At 43.1% G+C, this 26,142-nt stretch overlaps 1 protein-coding gene and 1 long non-coding RNA gene across 17 annotated transcripts in view; one reads left to right on the top strand and one right to left on the bottom strand.

Annotated features, from left to right (window-relative positions):
• Window positions 1-759: 759 nt before the first annotated feature.
• Window positions 760-25,099, bottom strand: LOC140607879 (uncharacterized). Of its 10 annotated transcripts, none has more exons than XR_012009797.1 (6): window positions 21,609-23,874; window positions 19,030-19,081; window positions 13,160-13,240; window positions 6,946-7,064; window positions 4,325-4,549; window positions 760-4,046 (listed from the first exon to the last, which is right to left on the bottom strand). It is a non-coding gene; the product is annotated as an uncharacterized lncRNA (long non-coding RNA). The 10 variants fall into 10 exon arrangements; XR_012009796.1 differs by having other exon boundaries at window positions 760-1,395; window positions 3,890-4,549; XR_012009794.1 differs by adding an exon at window positions 9,716-9,827 and having other exon boundaries at window positions 760-4,549.
• TMTC4 (transmembrane O-mannosyltransferase targeting cadherins 4) overlaps window positions 24,036-26,142 on the top strand; it is a 63,972-nt gene continuing 61,865 nt past the window's right edge. For 3 of the 7 annotated variants that reach the window (XM_072782470.1, XM_072782474.1, XM_072782475.1), the window contains exon 1: window positions 24,036-24,196. In XM_072782470.1, coding sequence (XP_072638571.1) covers window positions 24,104-24,196 — 93 coding nt within the window. In that variant the 5' untranslated portion in view covers window positions 24,036-24,103. Of the gene's footprint in view, window positions 24,197-24,314; window positions 24,396-26,142 lie in introns of those variants that run through there. The other 4 variants (XM_072782472.1, XM_072782469.1, XM_072782468.1 and 1 more) reach the window with 3 other exon arrangements.

The following is a 26,142-nucleotide window of genomic DNA, read 5'->3' on the forward strand; positions in this document are numbered from 1 at the left end:
CTTGACCACAGGTTGGTGTTGTACTACAATTGTACAGCACTCCAGGAACTGCCTGACACCTCCAAAAATCTTTTATCGTGGTGAACTGGCCTCCAACATGCCATGTCCCCAGGATCCAGTACCACTACCAGTACTCCCAGAATCAGCCTCCATTTTCTCCCCACTATGGCCACCAAAGAGACTTTCCTCACTAGGGCTAGCAGCAGAAAAACAAGAACAATAATCCAATAAAGTCATGGATTGCCTGTATAAAGCATAAATTAGGACCAGTTCATTTTTTTGTTGGAAATCTAGTGAATATTTCTAATGAAACCACATTTTGTAATCTAACGATGTAGGCGATATGTTCTAAATGTTGCTTGTTTTGAAACATTTCTCCCCTAAAAAAATATGTTCGAGCTCTCTTCTCTCTAAACCCAGATAATATAAACACACCAAGAATTTATATAATAGAGATTCAGTATTTCCCAACTTCCTTATCATTTCTACCCTGCTTTCAACTCCTATTCAGTGCATTTCCCTAAGGGAGTCTAACTTCTTACCTGATTCACAAACAAAATCCTGACACAAAGAACAGCCACAAAATCTGTAATAAGAAGGGAAGGGAATCTGCACACAAATGTAAACAAACATGCTCCTTGACACTAACCAGGGGTGGCTAGATAACTGATCTATCTCTCCAACTTGGTCTTCCATCCCCCCAAGTCTTGAATGTTTCCATACACACAGTCCACCCTGTGACCTCGAAGACACACAATGTGAGATAATTTAAGTATTTATTCTGTGGTCCTTTTCTTGGTGTTAATTTCATATAAGTATCCACAATTCACAATCCAGAAACTCAGGTGCAAAAAGCCCCCATCTCTTTATTTACATCAATCAGTCTGATTTCTGATTCAATTCCAATAATGCCAGTCTGGTAGAAAATGGAACCTTGATCACTTTCAGGGTTTCCCGATGGTTCCCTGGGGTGCTCGCATGGAGGTTTGTCACAGTTCTGTGATGAGTCCCCTGGACAAGGGTTATCAGGTTGTCATTTCTCCTTGCATGGCCGAGGAGGCTTACTGAGGCTCTGCTGTTGCCATCCACATGTGGGAGCCTAGCTGGGTCCAAGGACTTCTGGGAAGCCATAACCAAGACACTTTCCTCCAAGACCCTGAGACTTCCCTCTCCTTTGATCTAAATTCTTTCTAATCTGTGATGGAGAGTGGCCCAGATGGAGCGGGGAAAGCTCCATCACACCTCTCATTCCTCCAAGCAGATCTCCAAGCAGAAGAGTCTTACTGGGGCTTCCTGATCAGGGACCCACAGTCTTATCTCTTCAATGGGCTGGGCTTGGAAACAAATCAGTCAGCTGCAAACCTTCTCTGAACAAGGAACATCATGGTCTACTATCTGTTTAAATAAGTGAGAGGAAGGGAGAAAACTGGACTGAAATACAAATATCTCAAAATGCTGCTTAGCCAATAATAATGAAATATGCAGCCTTTATACTCAAAACAGTTTATGCTCATGTTTGACAGAGAATGCCTGAAGTCTGGATGAGCCCCTTCCAGTTTCGGTGGTTCAAGTTTTTCTTCAATTCGTGAGCTAAGAGGGGAGATCTAAGCTATATCTGCCCAAACTGTTCTTTCCCCTTGAAGGTAAAACAGCATCTCTCCTTCTGTCAAAAGTCTACAAGTTATTTTACCACTAGTGTACAAAAATTTTAAAAAGAAATTATTTAGGAGAGTACCATAGGTGTTTTTCAGCTAGTTGCTGCAAGTTTGCACTCCCAACCTTCCCTGATAGAATGAATGGGTCTTTCCTTTATTCCCACACAGTGTGCAGTTTTTGAGGTATCTTTAGCACTTACTTCCTTCTGCCTTCTCTATGTGTCCATAAATGAAGACCACCCAACTAAGAGTGGGCAAAGGCTACTTATTTAGAGCTTGCCATGACAAGGGAGTGGACCACCACTTGTATTTCAGAGACTGCAAGGAGACAGCAGAGTGGAAGTGCTTTATAATAGAAGAAGAGAAGGCTCCAGGGGTGCCCTGATTGGCCTGGAGAAGCTGGAGCTAGGTCAACAGGGAGGAGGGAATCCTGAGCAATTGGTTTGGGGCACATATTTGGCTTACTGTGGTTGGTGCCAAGGTGGAAGCAGAGACAAAAAGAGAATTAGGGAACTGTAAGATTTTTTTTGGGGGGGGGGGAACTGTAAGATATTAATCAAATCCTGGCCACTTGGGGCCAATCATTATAGAAGTTATTGTATGGCTTCCTGGGCTGGTTGCCAGAAATAGTGGTCTGACTTCCTACGAGTCTAACCTATAGATAGTAGTCTGGTCTTCCGAGCTGCTTACTGTAGATAGTGGATTGTTTTTCCTGAGCTGGCTGCTGCAGATTTGAGGTCAGAATTTTATTTTTATAGTTTAATTTTCTTTTATTATAGGTCTGGCCATTGTCCATTTTATATTCAGTCTCTCATCTATTATAGTTGCCTATTTATGTTCATGATTATAAGCTCCTTGAGAACAGAGATCAACTCCTTGTGTTTGTGTTTCCAAGACCCAGAGTCTAAGATAATTATTTTGAGAATAAAACTGAATCCATCTCACATATGTTTTGGGAAGTAAGTTGACTATATTTCATTTTCCCTATTATGATCATTGGCTTTATTTTTCCCTTTAGCACAAAATTCTAAATGCACAATACTATACCGTCCAGCATTTGAAGCAAGACATTTGAAGCAAGCTCCCTCTGCTAACAATTCTCCAGACTCCACTTGTGGCTGATTTGACCTCAATGATATATCTGTCCTCTCATCATCTTTGTATATCTCCCCTTGCCTGGATTCGGTTGAAATTAAGATGACAGGTCACCAATGAGAGGCAAAATACCATCTCACTGGGTTCATGAATCAGTGTTTTATTGTTATGAAACTGAACTCTATCTACCTTTCCCAAGTTGGCTTAAAAACAAGATGCATTTGTATTGAACCGCTGTTTCCTTGTATGATTTCTTTCTGGAGCATGTTTTCATTGAACTATACATTTTTACAGCTATATTTTGATTGCCTGTATGGGACTAACATAACCCTCTCTAAGAAAAATAAGATCGGTGGTTTAGGGGATCGAAGAGATGCTTTCATGATTTTTTAAAATTGTTTTCTTTTTCTTTTTCCACATAGATATTCATGCCAGAAACCTGGGTGTAATTCTAGCTTCTCACCCCTCCCTCATTACCCACACTGAGGCATCACACTGCCATTATTACCTAAATATTTCAAACACCTCTTTTCTCTTTCTTCCCATTGCCACCACCTTGGTACAGCAGACACCCCTTACCCCCATCCTGGACAGCTATAAATGCATCTTGCCTAGTGTCCTGACTCCAGTCAATGCCCTACACTGGCAAAGAGGATTTTTCCACACTGAACATCTAGGCACATCACTACTCTGCTTATATCCTATGATGGATTCCCTACCACTTGCCATATAAGTCAAAATTGTGACCATGATTTTAGTGATCTAAGAGCCATCTGACACTTCTTCAATCTCCACTCTATCTCTCTAGAAGCAGACAACTTCAGCCACATGGGACTAAGTGCCAGTCTCTAAAAGGACCCAAATTCTCTTGCTCACTTGCTTTTGCACCAGAATCTCATTCTACTTCATGATTCACATAAGTGGCTAGTCTTCCCTGACCTTCTTTCCCCAAGACTGAGTTCTATTTGGTTTTCATTCCTAGTACTTAGCAAAGTAACTAAGGCAGAATGGGCAGGCACTACCTACTGCTTTGATGCAATAAAGACATACACAACTTACATTACGTGCATATCATCTCCTAAACCAGGAGCTCATTAGACATTAAGCCCCTTAACATCCTGCTTCCCACCTAGTCATACCTTGGAAACTATACTTTTTGGTTTGCCTCCAGACAATGGTGTGGTGAGCTTTGTTTGGTAACCGGTTCTCTTACAGGACAAAGCCCTGATATGTAGCATCTGCCGATTTCTTCAGTGTAAACTCTGCCACGCAGGACCAGCTACATAATTTATGGGCCTGCCACAAAATGAATATGTAAGGTTGATTGTCAAAAAATTATTTAGACTGTCAAGCGACAAGAAAGCATTAAACCAAACATGAGTTCTTGTGCAAAGACACAGATTTCACATTCAAGGAGCACTCGCTTTGGCCAATGAACTCCAATTTGGGGGGATTTGCACAATGAGCTTGTGCACAGGCAAGCCGTTTCCAGAATACTACTGCCTCCAGAGTACTTAGCATCACACAAAAGGCCTTCTCTTTCTACCTCTACAGCCCCAACTTCCAGTCCCTACCTCACTTTCCTCTACAGGAATTGCTTGTAGTTCCTCCAACTGCATCATGTTTTTTATGCTATGCTATTTTGTTCATGCTGTTTCCTCTGACTGCATTTCCTTCTTTCCACTCCTTCCCAAAGTTATCCTCTAAATGGCTTCAATTCATCCTTCAGTGCTCAGTGCAGACAGGAATTTTCTCCTCCGGAAAGTTTCCTCTGAAATCCCTTCGACCAGGAGATTCTTCTAGATTGAAGGAAGGGTAAAGAATGGAGAGCAAGAGGTCAGCCTGTTACACATTTCTCCCCTTGCAAAAGGAACAGTAAGAATCAGAATACCTTTGTTTATATTTCAAAGACTGAGTATATTTTGATGTAAAACGTGCCGTGAACTAAAGATAACTATGAAGAGATCCTTTTCTCCCCTATTAGTGGCTTTCCCAGGTAAGAGAATTCAACCTGCCTAATTGGTGCCCCTTTAGCTTTGGTCTGAACACAAATAACTAGGTCTCCCCTCTCTGACTCTCTTCTCTCTCTGTCTCTAATTGAGGTAAAATTCACATAAATAAAATTCACCATTTTAAAGTGTACAATTCAGTAACATTTACGGTATACTCAAGGTTGTACAATATCACCTTTATCTAGTTCCAAGACATTTAAATTTTCATTACCCTAAAAGAAACTCCATGCCTATCCTCATTGTCCAAGGCAACCACAAATCTGTTTTCTGTCTCTGGATTAATCTCTTCTGGATATTTCATGTAAATGTCTGGAATGTCCTATCAATGACTGGGTTCTTTCACTTTGCATGTTTTCAAGAGTCATCCATATTGTAGCATGTGTCAGAAATTCATTATCTTTTACAGTTGAATAATATTCTCTTACATGGATCACATTTTGCCAATCCAATTCCTCAAATAATGGACATCTGAGTTGTTTCTACCCTGCAGCTATTGTGAATAATGTTGCAACACATTTCTGTGTAGACATGTTTTCATTTCTCTTTTCTCTCTCCTATCTACCTAGGAGTGGAAATGCTGGATCAAAATTCCATATTTAACTTTTGGAGGAGTCACCTCGCTTTTTAAAGTGCCAGATGTAAGGAGTGTTCAATCTGTTTGAAACATGCTGCTGGCAATGGAGAACTGGAATGGGCTTTCTGTAACCTCCAGCAGTGTCCCTTCCTCTCTGCTGTGTGGTAAGACCTCTGTGTATCACACCACATTGTACTGAAATTATCCATTTCCAATGGCAGTAATCTTGACTAGCCTGCAAGTCTTTGCACAGCAAGAGCCAGTGTCGTATTTAGCACTATGCCTAGCACATAGTAGGAGTTCAAAAACATTGGTGAGTCTAAAGGAACTCATGAATGATTAAATTAATTTAGGCATCATGCTTCAGTGTTTTGGTCTTCATTTACTAAATACAAAAATTTTCCCCAGGATCCCCACAGAGAGCTGCTGATAAGGCACAGCACCATCGTCTAACATGAGGGGCGTGTAAATTTGGAAAGCAATAAACCCCAGATATACTAATAACAATGACAACAACTCTGCTCTGGGGTGGTACATTTAACTTGTGATTAAATTAAAAGTGAAGCGCCCCTGAGTATTTCTCAGTTCTTAGTACAAGGGCTCATTATCTTAAGCCAAATACAATCTTAGATAACACTGACAATAAAGCTAAGTGTTGTGTCTGTAAGAAAAATTATTTCAGTGATACTCTGGTTGTATTATGTTTTTATCATTCAGAACGTTTGGCCTGTAAGGTCACCCCCACTCTGCTTCAGCAGAATAATGAGTATATTGTAGGATCATGAAGAAGGACACAGTTAATTTTTTAAATGTGCAGTAAACTCAGGCCTACAGTTAAATGGAACAGTTTCACAGCTCAGTACTCCCAGCTGGCTGCTCAGTTGGCATTAGGTGTTATCTAAATGCAATGCATGCCATTCAAGAACCCGTTGGAGGAGACAACACGCCACTCTGTGAAACTCCCTGTCATTGCAATGAGGAGACCTCTTTCTCCCTGCTGTAAACTCTCTGTTGATGTTGAAATGCCGAGGCTAAGAATGATCAAATACCAATTAAGCCACAGCAATCTAAGAATTATGCAAGATGATGACTAGGAAGGGACTGTCTAGCCCTGAGAGATAAATTGTGAAGCATGTAAGGGGAAGAAATATTAATTCTGGGTTAAAATGGGTGGTTTCAGTGAGGCAGAACACAGGTGGAGACCAGGTTCACCATTTCTTTCTAAATCCTCCTTCTTTCTGTGCATATGGTGTCCCCGTGTCTCCACATGCCGAGACTCAGGACAAGGCATCAGCTTAGGTGCCTTTTCTCTCAGCCTTGGTGTTAGTCCGTCCTGTGCCTATAAGTCCTCCTCACGTGTGTGCCATCCTTCACCTCCTGCTGCCGCGTCCTACAAACATTTTAAGCTCATGGTAATGGGGTTATTGAAAGAGCCTTCTAGCTGACTTACCACATCCAGATTCCCTACATTCTAACTTATTTATCAATCCCCTTCACACAGAGGCTAATTCACATTGAGAAACTGCTAATGAGGGCCTGCTCCCTCCAGAATAAAGTACTAATGCCTTGCTGGGCTGTCAAAGCCCTCCGTAACCTGGCCCCGACTTACCTTTCTCCACCACAGTTAAAGTGAGCTATTTCTGTTCTCAACACACGTTCTTACGATTTCAGCAGGGCTTCCCCAGGGTCCTTGACATGATGATTAGTGTGCATGACTTATGGAGGCAGCTAGACACAGGAGGGAAAAAAGCGAAGAAGGTGTGTCATTTCTGGTTGGGAACATAGGCCTGATCCAGCATGGGGAAGCTGCAACTTTGAAGTCAGCCTCAGAAACAAAGTTATTGGCCTTCTTACTCCTGCACCAGCAAGTCCTTGGCTAGGGGCTGGGTAGGGAAGGTGAGATGTAAACTCTAGGCTTTTCTGGATCTCTGTGCAAGGAGACGAAACTGGCCCAAGTAGTCCAAAGGCAGTCCTCCAAGAGTCAAAGGTGCAGAGCTGTTGAAAGCAAAACATATCACAGTCGGTGTAGGGGGGTGAAAGATGAAAAAAGGTAAAGGAACCTAGAGGGTTTGGGTGGAGTAGTAACAGTGCCTATCACATCTACCTGGTATCTTACTTCTACCTCATACTAGGAAAGAGCTTACTCCTGTAGCTAGGAAAGAGCTTTTCATCTCTACTTCCCCAGAGCCTGACCAGTTCCACAGCCCAGCTCAAAACTGTCAACACATCTTCCCTCACTGGCATACACATGCACACTCACACACCAAATGTCTTTAAACAGATGAATGAATAAACAAAATGTGAGATATCCATGCAATGGATTATTATTTAACCTGAAACAGGAACGAAATTCTGGTACATGTTTCCACATGGATGAAACTTTAAAATATCATGGTAATGTAAAATAAGCCAGACACAAAAGGGAAAATACTATATGTATGATTCCGCTTTTCTGAGGGGGGTAGAATTGGCCAATTTTGTAGAGACAACAAGTAGAATAGTGGTTGCCAGGGGCTGGAACGGGAGACGGGGTGTTATTGTAAATTTCCATTGGAGCTTATGAAAAGTTCTGAAGCTCACAATAATTTTTTAAGAGTGCAACAAGAATTTTAAAAAAATGCTCCCGATAAATAGAGGAGAGAGTTCTAAGGATTTCACTCATCTAAATATAAGGATATCTCAAAAAAAAAATCTAAGTTTCAATTCATTCTTCTTTCCAAAGGTGGATGCTTGGATGCTCTCCTCACCAGCAGAACCCCTTAGGAGTCCGTCACACACCCACAATAGTGCCTCCTGGTAAGTGTCCAGTAAATATGGGTGGAATGATTCTTCTCAGTTCAAAAGAAGGCCCAGAACCCAGTCTAGGATCAGGATAGAGAGCTAAATTGCTATATATAATTCAGTAACATAAAGTTTTTAGTCTTACCCAGGGGAGTTGGAAGAAAATTTTGGAGTGGATGTTAGGACAGGGCAGAAGCATGGGAAGTAGTTTAAGGGAGACAGGGTGAGAGAGGCAGCCAAGCAACACGGAAGAAAGCCAACCTTTATGAAAGTTGCCAAGTGAGCTATTCTCTGTGCTGAGCTTAGGCAAAGAACTTCAAGATGGAGATAATTAATACTGGAAATATGGAGCTAGAGATGAGCGCAAGATCAGAAACTCCAAGGAAATCCTCCAAAGTCTGTAGATAGGGTGCCTGATACTCTACTATACATGAAATGTGCACACACACACACATATGTGTGTGTATTGACATATCTGTATGCACATATATATACATACCAGGATATACCTAGTCATACATATGTACATACATATATAATGTTGTATATATAGATACATATATAAAATCTCACTGGTGTTAGAATGGATGACTAGAAAAATTATGCTCTTTGGTTTTACTGTGAAGAATTGCATGATGCATAAAATTCTCACATCCAATACACACTTGTGGCACTTCCTGCATTGGACTACAATAGTTGATAATCACTACAACTCTTTGTTAAATGCTTCGGTAATGGTCCATCTCTATCAGTCACAACATCAATAAAAGGATACGAGCTATGCACAATTCACCCACAGCAGCTTGCCCTCTCTCTGTGACTTTTAATTGAATAGCATGTCAAAATATTAAAAAATTAGAGAAAAAAAATAAAAATAAAAATAAAAAATTAGAGACTAATCATTGACTTTGTAAAGTCAGCTATCACCAACTGACAGTGATACAGAGAACCCACAGTTCAGTGTTCCTTAGAATGACCTGGGTGGGTCTTCCTAGGTACCACCTTTAAGACATTCATATTTACAGTGCACCGGATGATGAGGGTAAAGACAGGAGAAGGAAATAAAGCCATGTTAAGAGTCATATACTGCTTCCAAAACCAGCAGGACTTGGCAAGCTCAGCTATTATGGACTGAATTGTGTCCCTCCCAAATTCACATGTTGAAGCCCTAACTCATAATGTCATAATGTGACAAATTTTGGTTCCTTTTTTTTAATAAATTTATTTTTTATTGGTGTTCAATTTGTCCAAATTTTGGTTCTTTAAATAGGATCTCTAAAGAGGTGATTAAGTTAAAATGAGGCTTTTAGGGTGGGCTCTAATCCAATCATATTGGTGTCCTTATAAGACAAAGAACATTGGACACAAAAAGAGACACCAGGGGTACACAGAGAAAAAAGATCACAGGAGAGACCCAGCAAGAAGATGGCCATCTGCAAGCCAAAGAGAGAGGTCTCAGAAGAAACCAAATTAACTAACACATCAATCTCAGACTTCCACCCCCCAGAATTGTAAGAAAATACATAGCTTGGCCAAGCTACACAGTCTGGTATTTTGTTATGACAGCCCTAGCAAACTAATAAACCAGCTCTTCTTACCTGTTTCAGAGCTGGCTCACAGCCTGTAGGAGTTGGTTTGAAATGTGTCATCACAATATGGCTTTCTTCATTTCTGGGATGCCAGAATTTGGGGAGTGAAGGCTACAACTGTCTGTTTATTTGGGAAAGAGACACTGGAACACAGACTATCAACAATTGAGATAATATACTTGTGTCTGTTAAGATCTGACCACAAGCCCTCACTCTCATGTGATTGAGTGAAGGGAGTGGGTGCCAGAGGCTGACTTCTTGATACCAGAAGCTGGATCAGCTTGATAAAGTGTATTCATCAGCATTTACATGAGCCAATGCTTTGTTGATTTGATTGAAATCACTCAAGTAAAAAAAAAAGAAAAAGAAAAAGAAAAAAAAGAAATCACTCAAGTATTAGGCATCAATGACATGCTGTCCGATTGCAAACCCCACTTGTCAGTAAAGGCAGGACCCACTGGAGGAAATATAAAATGGGTAAATGGAGTTGATGGATTTATTAAAAGTTTTATTGCTGAAGTTAAGAGCTGTAATCCTTTCCTACTTATTTAGAAATCTACTGCTGTACTTTATCAAAATCTGACACCATTCTGGCAGGTATTATGAAAGTGGTTGAATAATACTCACTTAATTAGATTAATTGCCTGCTATAATTATCTAGAGAATTTCTTCATCCTTATCTCCCTTCTTTTTTCTCGGCTCTTTCCTTCCAGGTTGTTTACCAATGGGTGGTATGTTCAAGATGGCAGGATATTGAGAGAGGGGGAGAGAGAAAGCAATTGCTAAGACATTGTCATTTCTCTTCTTTATTCACCTCTGGGCCTCTGAACCACCTCCAATGGAGGCAACATCACCACCAGGAGAGACATAGGGTTTGGTTTACACTGGAAATGAAGAGGAGGCTGGTCTGGGGTGGAGGTGGATGAGAATGGAGAGTACAGATGTGTGGAGAAAAGGGAGAAGAGTTAATAGAATTGTGTTCTTTGCCAAAAAACAGGTTGGAGTTATATTCCCATACCTGTGAATATGACCTTTTGGGAGATAGGGTCTTTGCAGAATTAATCAAGTTAAGAAGAGGCCATATTAGAACAGACTGGGCTTTAATCCAACATGACTGGTGTTCTCATGAGAAAAAGAACATTCAGGTACAGACACAGGGGGAAGACAGCCATCTGAGGTCAGAGACAGAGGCTGGAGGGAAGCTGCCACAAACTAAGGAACACCTGGAGCCACCAGAAGATGGCTCACTCACAGGGCTGGCATGATGTGGGTGTCGGCAGTTGGCTGGGAGCTCAGGTGGGCACATGTTGTGCAGAGCATCTCACATCATGGTGGCCAAGTTTTGAGGATAAGCATTCTAAGAGAGAGGAAGCAGAGACTACCAGTCCTCAAACTGACAATGGTTCATTTCTACTGCATTCTATTGGTTAAGTGGTCACCAGGGTGGCCCAGATTCAAAGGCATGGGAAATGAAGTCCATCTTCTAGTGGTAAAAATGACCAACAACTGGTTGCCATCTTTAATTAACTACAGACAGCTAATGGAGCTTTTAAAAATGGGAATGTCTTCTATGCTCATTAAAATTGTTTGTTTTGCTTCAATTTAAACTTATCTCCAATCTCTCTGGGGAATGTATATTGTTTATAAAAGCTTTGTATACATGGATTTTGGTTTGGGGTTTTTTTTTTTTTTTTTGAAAATCCAAACAAATATTGACTTTTACCTCTAGATTAATGCAGGATAAAATAGATACAGCAAAGATATGGATGCAGAAAAGTAGAAAGGACCATGAGAACACGTCCTTGATAATTTAAAGGAAATCAATATGTTCTCTTACATTGATAAATACATAGAAATACAACAGTATTAAGTTATAGAAATAATCATTATGAATGATAAAAGTAGAAATATTTAAAATAGGGAATCTTTTTTTAGATTTTATTTATTTATTTATGAGAGACACAAAGAGAGGTAGAGACACAGGCAGAGGGAGAAGCAGGCTCCTTGCAGGGAGCCCAATGCAGGACTCAGACCCCAGGACCCTGGAATTATTCCCTGAGCCAAAGGCAGAAGCTCAACCACTGAGCCACCCAGGTGTTCCAAAATAGAGAATCTTATAGAGTAGAATTAGACACCAAGGTGGTATAGAAAATACATGAATTTTAAATTTTTTAATATTTTATTTGTAATATTTTTGAAACAAAGGAAAACTTTGTCTCTCAGGTGGGCAAAGATTAAATATATTGACAAAACCTGTTTGGGCAAGGTACTGAGAAATTGGCTTTCATGAACTGTTGCACTAAACATGAATAGGGAAAAAAAATATAATAAAATAAACATGAATGGGGTATAACCTCTTCAGAAATGTTTTTACAAAAATGTTTGCATATTATTACTAGCAATCTCATTTCTAGGAGTTTACCTTAAGATGATAATTTTTTGAAGATTTTCTGCTTTATCTTTAAAAAAAAAAGATTTATTTATTTGAGAGAGAGAGAGAGGAAGAGAGAGAGTGCGGGAAAGGGCAGACAGAGAGACTCTTCAAGTAGACTTGCCACTGAGCACAGAGTCAAATACAGGGCTCAGTCTCATGTCCCATGAGATCATGACCTGCACCAAAACCAAGAGTCAGATGCCCAATTGACTGAGCCACCCAGGTGCCCCCACCTTAAGATGATAATTACCAACAATGTCAAAAATGTAGGCACGAAGATGTTTAGCATTGTTTATAATGATGGACAATCAGAAGCAACCTAAATGACCTTCAATAGAGAACTAATTATGGTACAGACAATGTGATAACCCCCAATCATTATAAGTGATTTCTAGATCCACATTTATGAAGATGGATACCTAAATATTTTATAATAAGTAACATTTTAATAAGATTTTCATTTTATTTTAAAAATATTTTTATCTATTTGAGAGTGAGCAAGAGACAGCACGAGTGGGGCAGGGGGAGGAGCAGGGGAGAGTGGTAGAGGGAGAAGCAGACTCCCCACTGAGCAGGGAGCCTGATGTGGGGCTCAGTCCCTAGACTCTAGAATCACGACTTCAGCTAAAGGCAGACACTTAACCTACTCAGCTGACACACAGCTTACTGAGCGTCCCACAGTATACTCACTGTATACTTATTTTAAAATATAAAGCTAACTTTGAAAAGAGCTACAGAAAACAATAACAGCATTTGCAACAGTTCAAGATTATACCTAGGCCTTTTGTATAACAACTACTTGGGAGACATGACAGCATTTTATAAAGCAAATACCATAAAGAATACAAAGCATACTTTTTTGCAAATGCCATAAGCAAACAAACAGAATGTCATCATCTGTTTTGAATGACATCATTCTACCCACTTCTCTGGAATGTTCTTCCAGAAATAAAACAACACATTTCTAGTTAGAAACCCAGAGTTTTCATATGAAAGAGAAAAAGGAAAGATTCACTTACTTGGGGGGTAACTTGCAGCAAGAAGAAAATCAGGCAAAATATTATTGAATTTCTTGTAACTAGTTGAGCCATCTTATCAACCTGGGAGAAAACCAAGGTAATTATTGCTTTTAGTTTTCCAATTTCTTTCTTGAACATTTACCTGCCCTATTTATCAGAAATTTCATTATCTTCTCCCGGAAAGCTTCCTTATACCTGCCATCTCAGTGCCAAGAATTCAAAGTTCAGTTGCCTATCCCCTAGTCCCAGGCAGAGGAAAATCTGAGTTTTGCAGATCAAGCTCAGCACCATCTCTCTGGGGCCGCCACTATGCCTGACAGATGCCCAGTTGGCAGTTATGGCTTCTTGGTTTCAGACACAGTTGTATCCTGCACCTGGATCTTACAGTTATATTACCTTTACTTCAACCACATGGTTGGCTATTTTTTCCAGCATGATACTCTGCTAGAACAGATTTAGGAAGACCACGAATATTTAAGGCTTGTGCTGAACCTAGTTCACCAGTCCAGATACAACTCCACCCAAATAGATAGATTAGATAGGTAGATAGCTAGGTAGCTAGGTGGGTAGGTAAGTGAATGGATAGATTTGAGTCCTAGGTGACCTTTTCCAGCAACTGACTTCATCTGGGTCAAAGCCATCTTGATTCATCAGAAAAAGCCTTAAGAACATGGAATCTCAGGAGTGAAAGGATAGATGAGCCTCACTCCTCTTCCTCCCAAATCTACCCACCTGCTAATTCAGTAACTGTCTCCAACAGCCAGGGGTTTTGGTACAAAGTCCAGCAAAAAGACCAGAGTAATGAATCCCTAGTCAAATTACATTTGTATGACTGAGGGGCCCTTGAGGTGACTCTTTTCTCCAGCAACCCCAAAAATTAACTCTAAAGACACTTGTTACAAAGGCTAACCTGGCTAAGTGCAGATAGCTCCTCTGTTATAAAATCCTAAATCCTGGCTAACTGGATATCGTATTAAGAAGGTTTCATTTAAACAAAACAAGAGGGCAGGGAAGCTGCCTGTATAACTTAAAATTTTCTCCTCTGTTCTTAATTTGTGTCAAGACCTACTCTCCTGAATCAGCCTTAATAATTCCAGGGACACATTACATACCCAAACAGCTCATGACAATGACTTCTCCCAAAATGGTAACCAAGTGACCTGAGACCTGCACTAGAAGTATTAAAGCCTTTTGTATGATTATATTCAAGCATCCCTATGTGATCTAGACCTTACTTTTTTTAGACACATACTTAGTATCTTTCTTTTGTATCATGTCAATGCATATAGAGCTAGCCCCAGCTGGATGACTATGGTTGAAATGTATTAGACATCAGTGGAAAGACCGGCAAGTGACTGCTGCTATTCAGAAAAAGTCTTTAAAACTTGGAAATAAGGTCAAAAAAAAAAAAAAAAAAAGAGTAGGTGGCATGTCCCATTACTCACTTAGGTTGATTACACACCACACACACACATATATACACACGGCAAATTCATGTCCTTCCCAGAACCTCAAAGTGTGACCTTATTTGGAAAGAGGGCTTTTTGCAGATGTAATTAGTTAAGATGATGTCATACCAGGGTAGGGTGTGCCCTAAATCCAATATAGCTGGTGTCCTTGGAAGAAAAGAAAGATAGAAAAATGGTCAGACACACAGGGAAGAAATGCCATGTGATGGCAGAGGCAGAGATTAGAGCGATGTGTCTCCAGGCTAAGGAACCCCAAGGATTGCCAGCAACCATGAGAAGCTAAGAGAGAAACATAAGACAGATTCTCCCTCAGAGCTTCCAGATGGAACCAGCACTCAGGACAATTTGATCTCAGATGTCTGATCTCTTAAATAGTGAGAGAATTACATTTCTGTTGTTTTGAGCTCCCCAATTTGTGGTGATTTGTTACAGCAGCTCTGGGAAGCTTAACACACTGAGGCATTGTTTAGCAGGCTCATCCAAGTATTATTAAATTTGGGGGGATTGTCACTTTATCTGCTTTTTCTACTTAATATTAATAAGAGTTCTGTCTCTGTGTGGTTACTATTAACTTTAAGCCTTATCCAGGAGAGATGCAAATAATTTCCATCTAGTAAAAAGGATAATCTTAAAGGTATCAATTGTATTCCCTGTAGACATTAACCAGTTTTATTTCACACTCGGCAGTTATATCAGAATAAGTAACTCCTATTACTCTAATTCTTTTTTAAAAAATACTCATTTCACCATTTCTATGGTTATACCTACATTGCAAGTGTTTGCTACATTTACATTTATTCTCCAAACTGTTTCTTGCAGTGCATTTGCCTTATTTACTTTTTGTAAATTTTTTATTTAAAATTCAATTTGCCAACATATCTATTCCTCTAATTTTTATTGAACTGGTTTTACCACCTCTCTAGTTCTCTCATTAGAAAGCTGGATGAAATCTTCAACACTTTTTTATTCTATACATGTATGGGAGGCATGTTTTCAACTTTTTTGAAAATTATACCTTAACAGCACCAGAATCATTAAGATCAAGATGTCCTTTTGAGGTCATCTGATTCAGTGTCCTTCTAAAGGTAGGAAAGAATTCCCTTCTCTGTACATATGCCATAGGTTTGTTCCGCCTATGCTTAGAGATGTTGCTTAATGGGGAACTCAAGATTATTTTTAAGGTAGCCAGTTTGTTGTTAGATATTTATTATTAGAAAGTTATTTCTCAAACTGAGATACAGTCTCTTTCCAACTCTTACCCATTAGTTTTAATTGTGTTTAACTGAGTAACAGTCCTTGGGATATTTGAGATCATATCCCTACTGGTATTTTCTTCCCTGGCTAAACTGAGATTAGATTAGATTCCATAGATTAGAGTCCAATGCACACTAGAGTATTCCTAGTTGAATTTGGAAGTTAAATTTAACAAACACATTTTTTAAAAAGATTTTATTTATTTATTCATGATAGACGGGGGGCGGGGCGGGTAGGGGGCGGCAAAGACACAGGCAGAGGGAGAAGCAGGCTCCATGCTGGGAGCCCGATACAGAACTCGATCCCGGGACTCCAGGATCACGCCCTGGGCCAAAGGCAGGCGCTAAACCGTTGAGCCACCCAGGGATCCCCCAACAAACACAATTTTTGAGCTTCTATCATGTTGGGCCCTGAAGCCATAGAAAGGGAATCACACCATCTGAATTGTGGAGATAACTACATTTTTAAACAAATCTCTACAAGAACAGTTAATAGGTTGGAAAGAGTCTCACAGCTTTATGGGATCCAAGGAAGAGCCAAGAGAGGACATGATTAATTCTACCTGGGGGGTTGAGAAAGGCTGACTTCCAAAGAAAGTGCCCCTTGAACTAGGTTCTGAAAGTAAGTGGAAAGTCTCTGGAAGGTCAAGGTGTGATGGATATCCTAGACAAAAGTAGAAAAACATATGAACCAAAAAGCCAAGGGAAAATCCTCAAATGGTCAGAAGGTACTAGAGTGCCCTCCAAATTCCATGAGAGCTACAACAATATAAATGTAATTCATAAAAAATGAATTACAATCATGGACATGTAATCCATTACTAAAAATGTAGACAGGAGGGTGGTGGTCTGCACAAACACCATAAAACTTGAGCTTAAGAGCAAGAATTTGGCAATCCAAAGATATGGGAGCATATGGGAAAGAGTCTAGTATTTTGGAGGAGAAAAGCAAAACTTTGAAGAAACAGTAATCAAACAGGAGGCAATCCTGTATAATGATTCAAAAAATGGGATCTGGTGCCATGTTGCCCAGAGCAAATCCCAGCCCTGCCCTTGGCTTTCTTCATGACCTTGAACAAGCTACTTAGCATCTCTAAGACTGATTTCCCCATCTGTGAAAAGGGGAAAATTAGCACACTGCAAGGGTTATCGGATTCATATAAAATCATCTATGAACACATGTATCATATGCATATGCCTGAAGCATACTAAGCTATCAGTGAAGATTAACCATTACTATTGCTGATTATTCCATGTTTGTAATATTTATTTTAAATAGAGATTTACAGTAAGACAGCTGGAGATAAGAAGACAGGGAGAAGGAAAAGAAAATAAGCTGCTGAGCAGAGGAATATTAAAGGTCAGGCAAAGGAATATTGAGAAGAAGAAAGGAGGGGGGCACCTAGATGGCTCAGCCCGTTAAGCCTCTGTCTTCAACCTAGGTCATGATCTTGGGGTTCTGGGATCCGAGCCCTGCATTGGGCTCCCTGATCAGCAGGGGGTCTGCTTCTCTCTCTCCCTTTGTCCCTCTCCCCGCTCATGTGCTCTCTCTCTCTCTTTCTCTCTCAGATAAATAAACTTTTAAAATCTTTAAAGAAAAGAATAGAAGAAATGCTGAAGAGATAATGATGCAAGTTTTGACAAGGAATTTGTACAATTCTTGGTTGATGTGCACCCCAGGCCATGTAGGAGTGGAAGACAGAACTGGTTAAATCATGATCCTTGCCTGGCCAGACTGCCTGGCCCTAAATCCTAGCTCTACCCCATACAGCTGTTACTTCTCTGTGCCTCAGTGTCTACATCTATAAAATAGGGGACAATATTAGATCTACCTAATAAGGTGTTGTCTGGCCCTAATGAATTAATACACCTAATGTGCTTAGGACAGTATGGCACAGAGAGAAAGCACACTTTCGTTCCCTCTTCTGGCATAATACTCTTTCACCAGCCACTTATAGGGCTTAAAGTTTAGATTCAAATATAACTATATTGGCTAGACAAACTTGTTTGCTTAATGTATTATTACACACCTAGTGTTGAAAATGCACATTAAAAATGAAAATGTATGGAAATACTATGTAAAATATGATGCTTTAAAATGAAGCAAATAAAACCACTTAGCATTTCTCTCCAGAGCATTTTTAGTGTTTATACCAAAAAAATATCTACACTTCTCAAATATTGATTGACCTACAAAAGTTCTTACCAACTCTTGTGAAATTTGGGAATTCTAAAAACAGAGATGATCATGGGCTTCTTGAAAAGAGAAAAATTTAGAAGAAATGAAAGAAAGGAGGTGGTTAATTTTTTTTAAGATTTTATATATTTATTCATGAGATTTTATTCATATTTATTTATTTTTTATATTTATTCATGAGATTTTATATATTTATTCACACTTATTCAATATATTTTATATATTTATTCAGTATTTTATATTTTTATATATTTATTCATTTTAAATATTTTATATATTTATTCATTTTTTAAGATTTTATATATTTATTCATTCAATATTTATTTATATATTTTTTTATATATTTATTCATGCAAAGAGAGAGGCAGAGACATAGGCAGAGGGAGAAGCAAGCTCCATGCAGGGAGCCTGTGATGCAGGACTCAATCCCAGGACCCCAGGATCAAAACCTGAGCCAAAGGCAGATGCTCAACCACTGAACCACCCAGGTGCCCCAAGGTGTTAATTTAAGGGTAGATAACCAATTTGTTGACGGCAGATAAACAAATTGTTTCCCCCAAATTAGATAACACTGAATGGGAGGTTTATCTTATTTAGCATCATTAAATATTCCTTAGCTTAAGAGGAGAAAGGTATCTATTCCAACCTGTACCCTGGATTAGATTTTCTTCTTAGTTCCTCAGAGACCATAGTCCATATCATTTTACCCCCCTCCTTTCTCTTCAACCTCTCCTCTCCCTGGTTTTTACTTCTCAACATACAAATTCAACTCTTTCATGTGTTAATAGTAAAATTCTCCCTTGATGCTCTATCCCCTTCCAAATGCCACCTGGTAAAACATGCTAATGGTTACCTATCCAACATCCATTCCTCCCAACAGAAACTCCCCAAGTTGCCAGCCCACCAACTTCTCCCACCCCTCTGTGATTTAGGGAAACAAGACTGCGTTACCGTTAAGTCCTGATCAGTCTATTGTGGTTCTCTTCCATTGCTGGTAGATGATCTGTGGGTGAACATATGGCCAGGATCTCAGGTAGACAGTTTCTAGGAAAGATTTCTACCCTCCTAACAGTCAGACGTCATTGGAGAAGGTTCCTTCCTGCTTTTAGATTTTGCCTTTTTCAAATAAGACACCAGGAACTGGGAGGGCCATTTTATACCACGAAGGGAACTGAAATGCCACCCCAACATGGATGGCAGAACAAGGAGATGGAAAGAACTTGGGTCCTTGATGACTAAGCCAACCCTGGAGCAAACAACCTCTGTCCACCTTGACTCTGGCAAGAGCATAAACGTAAGGGGACTCTAAGGTTCCCTTCTTGCTTGCCACCCACCCCAGTTAGAAGTGCTATCAAGGAACACAGGTGCACTGAACAGCAGCACCAGCATTCAGGGTATACCAATGAGAGGCAAAAGTGTGGCAGCTGGGCAAGGTGCCCCATAACACCTGTCCTCAAAAAATTATGTAGTTGGGCAGCCCCGGTGGCACAGCGGTTCAGCGCCGCCTGCAGCCCCAGGGTGTAATCCTGGAGACCCGGGATCGAGTCCCATGTCGGGCTCCCTGCATGGAGCCTGCTTCTCCCTCTGCCTGTGTCTCTCGCTCTCTCTGAATAAATAAATAAATAAATAAATAAATAAATAAATAAATAAATAAACAAACAAACAAATAAATAAATCTTTAAAAAAAATTACGTAGTTGCCCTCCAAAAGGCTCAAATGGTCCACCTCCCTCTAACAACTTTTGACACCTGCTACTAAAAAAAGAAAAAGGGAAAATGTATGGGGGTGGAGGGGAAAGGAAGACAATACTTAACCATCTTCTCAGTTCTAGTTCTTTCCTGCCCTGAATATCAACCTCATTAGGTATTAGTGGTTGAGTGTCAATAGTTCTTTAAATCTCCAGCTACATCCCGCAGTCGTACACTCAGTCTTGGCTCCACTAAGAAATGCTCTGGCTAAATTTGCAACAACATGGATGGAACTAGAAGGGATAATGCTAAGCGAAATGAGTCAGTTCGAGTAAAACAAATACCACATGATTTCACTCATATGCGGAACTTAAGAAACAAAACAGATGAACATAGGGGAAGGGAAGGAAAAATAAAATAAGATGAAAATTGAGAGGGAGGTGAGCATAAGAGATGCTGAACTCTAGGATACAAACTGGGGGCTGCTGAAGAGGAAGGGGGTAGAGGATGGGGTAGCTGGGGGATGGGCATCAAGGAGGGCCCTTGATAGTAATGAGTACTGGGTACTATTTGCAACTGACAAAGCACTAAATTCTACCTCTGAAACTAATAAAAAAAAAAGAAGAAGAAGAAAAAGAAGAAAGAAATGCACTGGCTAAAAGAAAGAAAAGAAAGAAAGAAAGAAAGAAAGAAAGAAAGAAAGAAAGAAAGAAAGAGAAAGAAAGAAAGAAAGAAAGAAAGAAAGAAAGAAAGAAAGAAAGAAAGAAAGAAAGAAAGAAAGAAAGAAAGAAAGAAAAAGAAAAATGGACTGGCTATTTGCCTCTGGACCTCTATGCTTCTTTTTCCTCATCCATAGGCTAAGGATAATGATATTCACTTGTTAGAGTTTCTGTGAGGATCTTTAAAAATAGCATATGCAAACACGGTTTAGAAGCACGCCTGGCACACACTAAGCACTCAACCAACCTGCTTTCTATGTGTGACAGTGACCCAAGAGGCTGTGGTCAAAGGGTGAGGGTCAGTGTATAGAGGTATTCTCTGCATCTCATACCTTTTTTTTTTTTTAAAGATTTATTTAGAGAAAGAGTGTGTGTGAGTGGGAGAGGGCTAGAGAGACAGGGAGAGGGAGAGAGGGAATCCTCAAGCAGACTCCCCAGTGAGCATGGAGTCTGACTCAGATTTAATCCCAGGACCCTGAGATCAGGACCTGACCTGAAATCAAGATTTGGCCCATTGGCCACTTAACTGACTGTGCCACCCAGGTGCCCCTGCATTTTTTATTTTATTTATTTATTTATTTATTTATTTATTTATTTATTTATTTATAATAAATTTATTTTTTATTGGTGTTCAATTTGCCAACATACAGAATAACACCCAGTGCTCATCCTGCCCCTGCATTTTATACTTCTTAATAAACCACAGGACTGTGAAAGGCGGAATCAGCACTTTGTTCACTTTAATATTCACAGAGCCTGCCCCCATCCTTGGCACATAATATGATAACACTTTAATCACGGCTGGCTCAGCAATTTATGGAATAGAATTCCATTGGATTAAGTCAGGAGATTCCAATTCTAACTCTAGCATCGCCAATAACAATGTAGTATGACTTTCAGAAATGTACTCCTTTTGGAGAGACATTGTCGAGTGCCTGCTCTGTGGGAGGCACAGCACCTGCAGCGGTACAGTATTTAAGACAGCCATGTCCCTTAACTCCATGGAATTCACAGTCTAATGATGGAGCTAGATTTTGTACAAGAATCACATGGATAGTTATACTTGTGATAAGAACGATGAGAGCACAGGGGCACCTGGGTGGCTAAGTGGTCAAGCATTTACCTTTGGCTCAGGTCATGGTCCTGGGGTCCTGAGATCAAGTTCCACATCAGGCTTCCGGCAGGGAGCCTGCTTCTCCCTCTGTCTATGGCTCTGCCTCTCTCTGTGTGTCTCTCATGAATAAATAAATAAAATCTTAAAATAAAGAGAGAGAGAGAGAGAGAGAGAGAACAACGAGAGCACATACAGAGGGACTTAAGGGTGTTTGGGGAGATAATTCAGGGAAGGCTTTTCTGAGAAATTGACATTTGAGCAGTGACCTGAAGGATGAATTAGTTAGCTGAATGTCAAGGAGAGCAGGAGAGAGTGCTGCAGAGTGTGTGACCAGCCCACGATGGAAAGGAACATAGCACACTGTAGGACTATAAAAGCTCAATGGAGCTGAATTCAGGAAACAGGCGACAGGCACATGAGACAATTTGGGAGCAGTAGGCAAGGGGCCAGGTCATGCAGCATCACTGGGGCATTCTACAGAACATGTTTGTTGATTTTTTGCTGAAGGCTTGTATCTGTATCCAACCGATGCTTGTAATTCAACTGCGATTTCACAAAAGGATTGTATCTCAATCTGCTCTTTTTCTCAATTAAGTTATTATCACTAAATCTGATATGTGATCTGCTAAGCTGTTTTTTTACCCTGTATAAATAAACCCATTAAACTACAATCTTTTAGCTTCAATACTAAGCACAGCACATTTTAAAGTTTAATCTGCATTATTAACATTTTTTTCCCATCACTTTCTTACGTCTAGAGACAATCAGCAAAACAACAAACTAAGCTCTGATTCATAGCGTTTGCCAATTTCTATGGTGTAGATACCGTCACCATGGCCGACTGCAATCTGCCGATGTGACATCACTGAAGGTAGGTTAGGAAGACCCAAGCACAGCAGCATGCTATTTCCTTTTGGCAGTGGAAATGGAAAGAAGTGGACAGATTTGATAGACATTTAGCAAGTAAAACCTTGGTGATTTGTTAGATGCCAAGGGTTTGGGAAATACTGGGCAGGTGGTAGTATTACAATTACATCACTTATTACAGGGAGACCTGAGGAGGAGAAAGCAGTGAGAGCATGCATTCCATTTGGGATGTCTTCCATCCTCGGTGCCAGTGACACAGCCAGGTGGAAGCTAGATAAATGGGTTTGAAGCTCAGATAAGTAAGGACTGGAGCTGTATCAATCTGGGATATATTGATTGAAATGTTGGCAGTGGATTAAATCATACAGGGAAAAACTGTAGCATGAAAAGGCTGAGACCTTAACAACATGTCCTTTGGAGGTCATCAAGCAGCAGATGAGCAAAGTAAGGAGACTGGGGAAAACAAGGGAGCAGCACACCACTATCACCAAAAGAAGTGTGTTTGAGGAAGAATACTGCTGAGAGATCAAGTAAAATGAGACAAGAGAGTGTCCCTTGGATTTAGTGATTGTGGGTGACTATAGGAAAAAGGCAGTTTCAGTGGAATGTGGAAACCAAGAAGTGGCTCTCGGAGCTGAAAGACTAGAAAGGGCGGGGGGCATGGGGACCGGCAGCTCTTTTAACTTCAGTTATGGAGAGGAGGAGAGGGAACAGGGTGGCAGCTGGAAGGGTAGGGTGAGGGGCAGAGGAAGGCTTGGGACTGATTAAACGCTGATGACAGGGATCCAGTCAGGAGGGAGGGATTGATCTCAGGCTGGATGGGACTGTGTCATACTGGGGGGGAGGGGGGTGTTGGAAGCGGGGGAATGAAGGGTGGAATCCGCGTTTTAAGGTTTGTACGTTTGGCGGTGGAAAGTGGAAAAGGCTCCCCTCTTTCTGTTGAGGCAGCAAAGCAATCTGCTGAGATGGGAGTTCCTGGCGGGTGGCCTGGCAACCCGGTCGGGAGTAAAAGTTTAGGACAAAGTGACTACTGGTGACTGGACGCCGGAATGTCGGCTGCAGCCGGGTGAGGAGCCACGGCGGGGATGGGGCTCGTGCATCAGCAGGAGGACGAAGACCCGAGCCGAGGAAGAGGATCCACGGAAAGCAGCAGGCGGCAGGCAGGGCCTTGGATGGCGGAACGCAGCCTTCAGTTCTGCTCCGAGAGGCACCGAGCGGGGACCCACAGACCTGAAACAACTCCTGCCAGACAGGAGGAAGTCGGGAAGGCCGAACGCGGAGACACACCGATTTACACCAACTCCTCCCCGGCAGGAAGGGTCCCGACGGTCCTCTCCCAGCTCGTTTCCCTGCAGGGCCGCGGCGGTCCCCCGCGGAGCGCCACCCACGGCGCAGGGGCGCAGGCCGAGCGCGGGCAGGTCCGCGCGCACGGGGGGGGGGCGGGGCGGGGCGGGGCTCCGCGGCCTGAGCCCGCCCCCGGGGCCAGCAGGGGCCGCCTCTTCCCGCCGGGCCTCGCCGGGCCTCCGCGCCGGGAGCTCCGCTTCCTGCGCTCCCGCCGCCGCCGCCGCCGCCTGGCCCTGCGCCTCTCTCGCCGCCGCCTAGCGCCCGGCGGTCCGACATCCCCGGCGCGGCCGCCAATGAGCTGCAGAGGAGCGGGCTGCGGCGTGAAAGTGACGGCCGGCGCAGCCAATGGGCGCGGGGAGAGGGCGGGCCGAGGCGGGAGTGTGAGAGTGAGCGCCCGCGCGCGTGGGGAGCCGCGGGCGGTGCGGGCGGCGCGCGGCGCGGGGGGGGGGGGGGGCGCGGCGGGGGGCGGGGGCGGGGGCGCGGCGCGGGCGGCCCCTCCCCTGCCCGGCTGCGGGCGGGCGCCGAGAGCGGCCGGAGTTTCCGCGCCCGGGAGGGAGATGCGGCCGCCGCTCGGGCTCCTTGCAGGTAACGCGCGGGGCGGCCCCTGCAGGGCCGAGCGGCCGAGCGTGCCGCGAGGCGAGCGGAGTTGGGCGCGGAGTGGACGCGGGGTGCCCGCTGTCGCCGCGCTCCGAGCCCCGCGGGCCGGCCCGGGCCCGGCGGCCGTGCTGCTGGGAGTTGGCTCCAGGACCGGGGCCGCGGCCGGGGCCGGGGTCACGGGGGACGCGGCGCGCCCGGTGTGAGCTGCCCGCGGGGCAGTGGGCGCGGCGTGGAGGGTGCGCGCCCCGCTTGCCCTCGCCCCGGGCCGTGGTCTCCGCTGCCACCCCCGCCTGCTCCAACGGCGCGGCGCCCCGTCGCCCCGTAGCCCAGGGCGCGCCAGGCGCCTGCAGCGCGTCCCCGAAGCGGCCACCTGGCCGCGGGGCCCCGCGCCTGGCCGCCAGCTGGCCGCGGCGCCGGGATGGCTGGGCACAGCCGGGCCTCCTGGCCGCCCGCCCTGGGGTAAAGGCGGCTCCCCGCAGTGCCGCGAGTGCCAGCAACCCCGCGCCGGCGGCCGAGCGGAGCGGCGGGAGAGCCGCGTGCCACCGGCCGGGGTGCCCGGGGCCACCGAGCTGCCACTTCCCTGCGCGCGTTTGGAGTTTGGGGAAGCCGAGCAGGTGGCGCAGCCGCCGCCTCACCTCCTGCGAGCTCCGCGGGGCTTTGGGCTTGTTGGTGTTTTGACTGTGGGCTCTGTGTGTGTGTTTCTTTCTTTCTTTCTTTTTTTTTTTTCCAACCCCACACAAAAGAAGGGAGGAGTTAGAAAAAAGATCAAGCCAGCGCGTTGTGAGTCATCATCCCACACTGTTATCTCTAGAAGAGCAGATGGACGCGCAGAATTCCTGGAGGAACAATTACCATAACGACTGGCTGGGTCCCTCTCGGTCCCCTCTCCCGCCGGGCCTGGCCGTGCCTGGCACACCCCAGATGGACGTGGGGTAAAGTGATGCGCGCTGACTTAGCTGGGAAAATGGCTACAAGCTAGCAAGCTGGAAACTTTCTGGGACAGTGTAACTGTGGATGTCGAACCACACGCAGTCATTCTTGCTCTGGGCAGGCGTGGCTCCCGCCTGTTCCTGAATTTAAAAAGAAGAAAGGCTATCACAGGAGGAAGATACAATGAGTAGCATTTGTTTTCCCAGTTCTGCGTGGGGGAGGGCGGTGGAGATGACCAGCTCCCATACCTTGAGGGCCCCAAGAGAGCAGCGGCCAGCTCAAGTCTTCAGATGCTGGGTCAGAAATGATGGTGTTCCTTAATCTGATTTCCAGAAGCACTGTCTCATCTCAGCCTGGTAGAGGGCAGCTTGGCACGGATGGATTGTTACTGATGAGGTAGAAAGGTCGCCCGGAGGCCAGCGGGCCCTTCCATGCATGTGGAAGAATATTCTGTAGTAGTTGGCTGCTGCTTATAAGTCCAGGGTGAATCCTTGGGGTTTAGTCTCATCATTCCTATTTCCTGCCGTCCAAGGCAGCTGTGTCAGCTGTCACTGGGTCCCCAGGTTCACAACTCTGTGACATTTGTTTTGGGAGGTCGAGTCCTTGTATGAGATCTTTCTGACCATTGACGATTGATTCATTTGTTTCAACCTCCTGGCAATAGAGGCTTCATATTAGGAGTTTTGAGAAATCGAGACTAGAGCCTTTTGCTTTGTTCCAAATTCAATTACACCTGGGGCCAGTTAAATTCGGAACAGTGAGAAATGAGCACAGGAGTCAGGGGTCAGAGCAGAGCAACCTTACT

The sequence above is a fragment of the Canis lupus genome, chromosome 17 (assembly GCF_048164855.1).
Source record: "Canis lupus baileyi chromosome 17, mCanLup2.hap1, whole genome shotgun sequence".
Taxonomy (NCBI): Eukaryota; Metazoa; Chordata; class Mammalia; order Carnivora; family Canidae; genus Canis; species Canis lupus.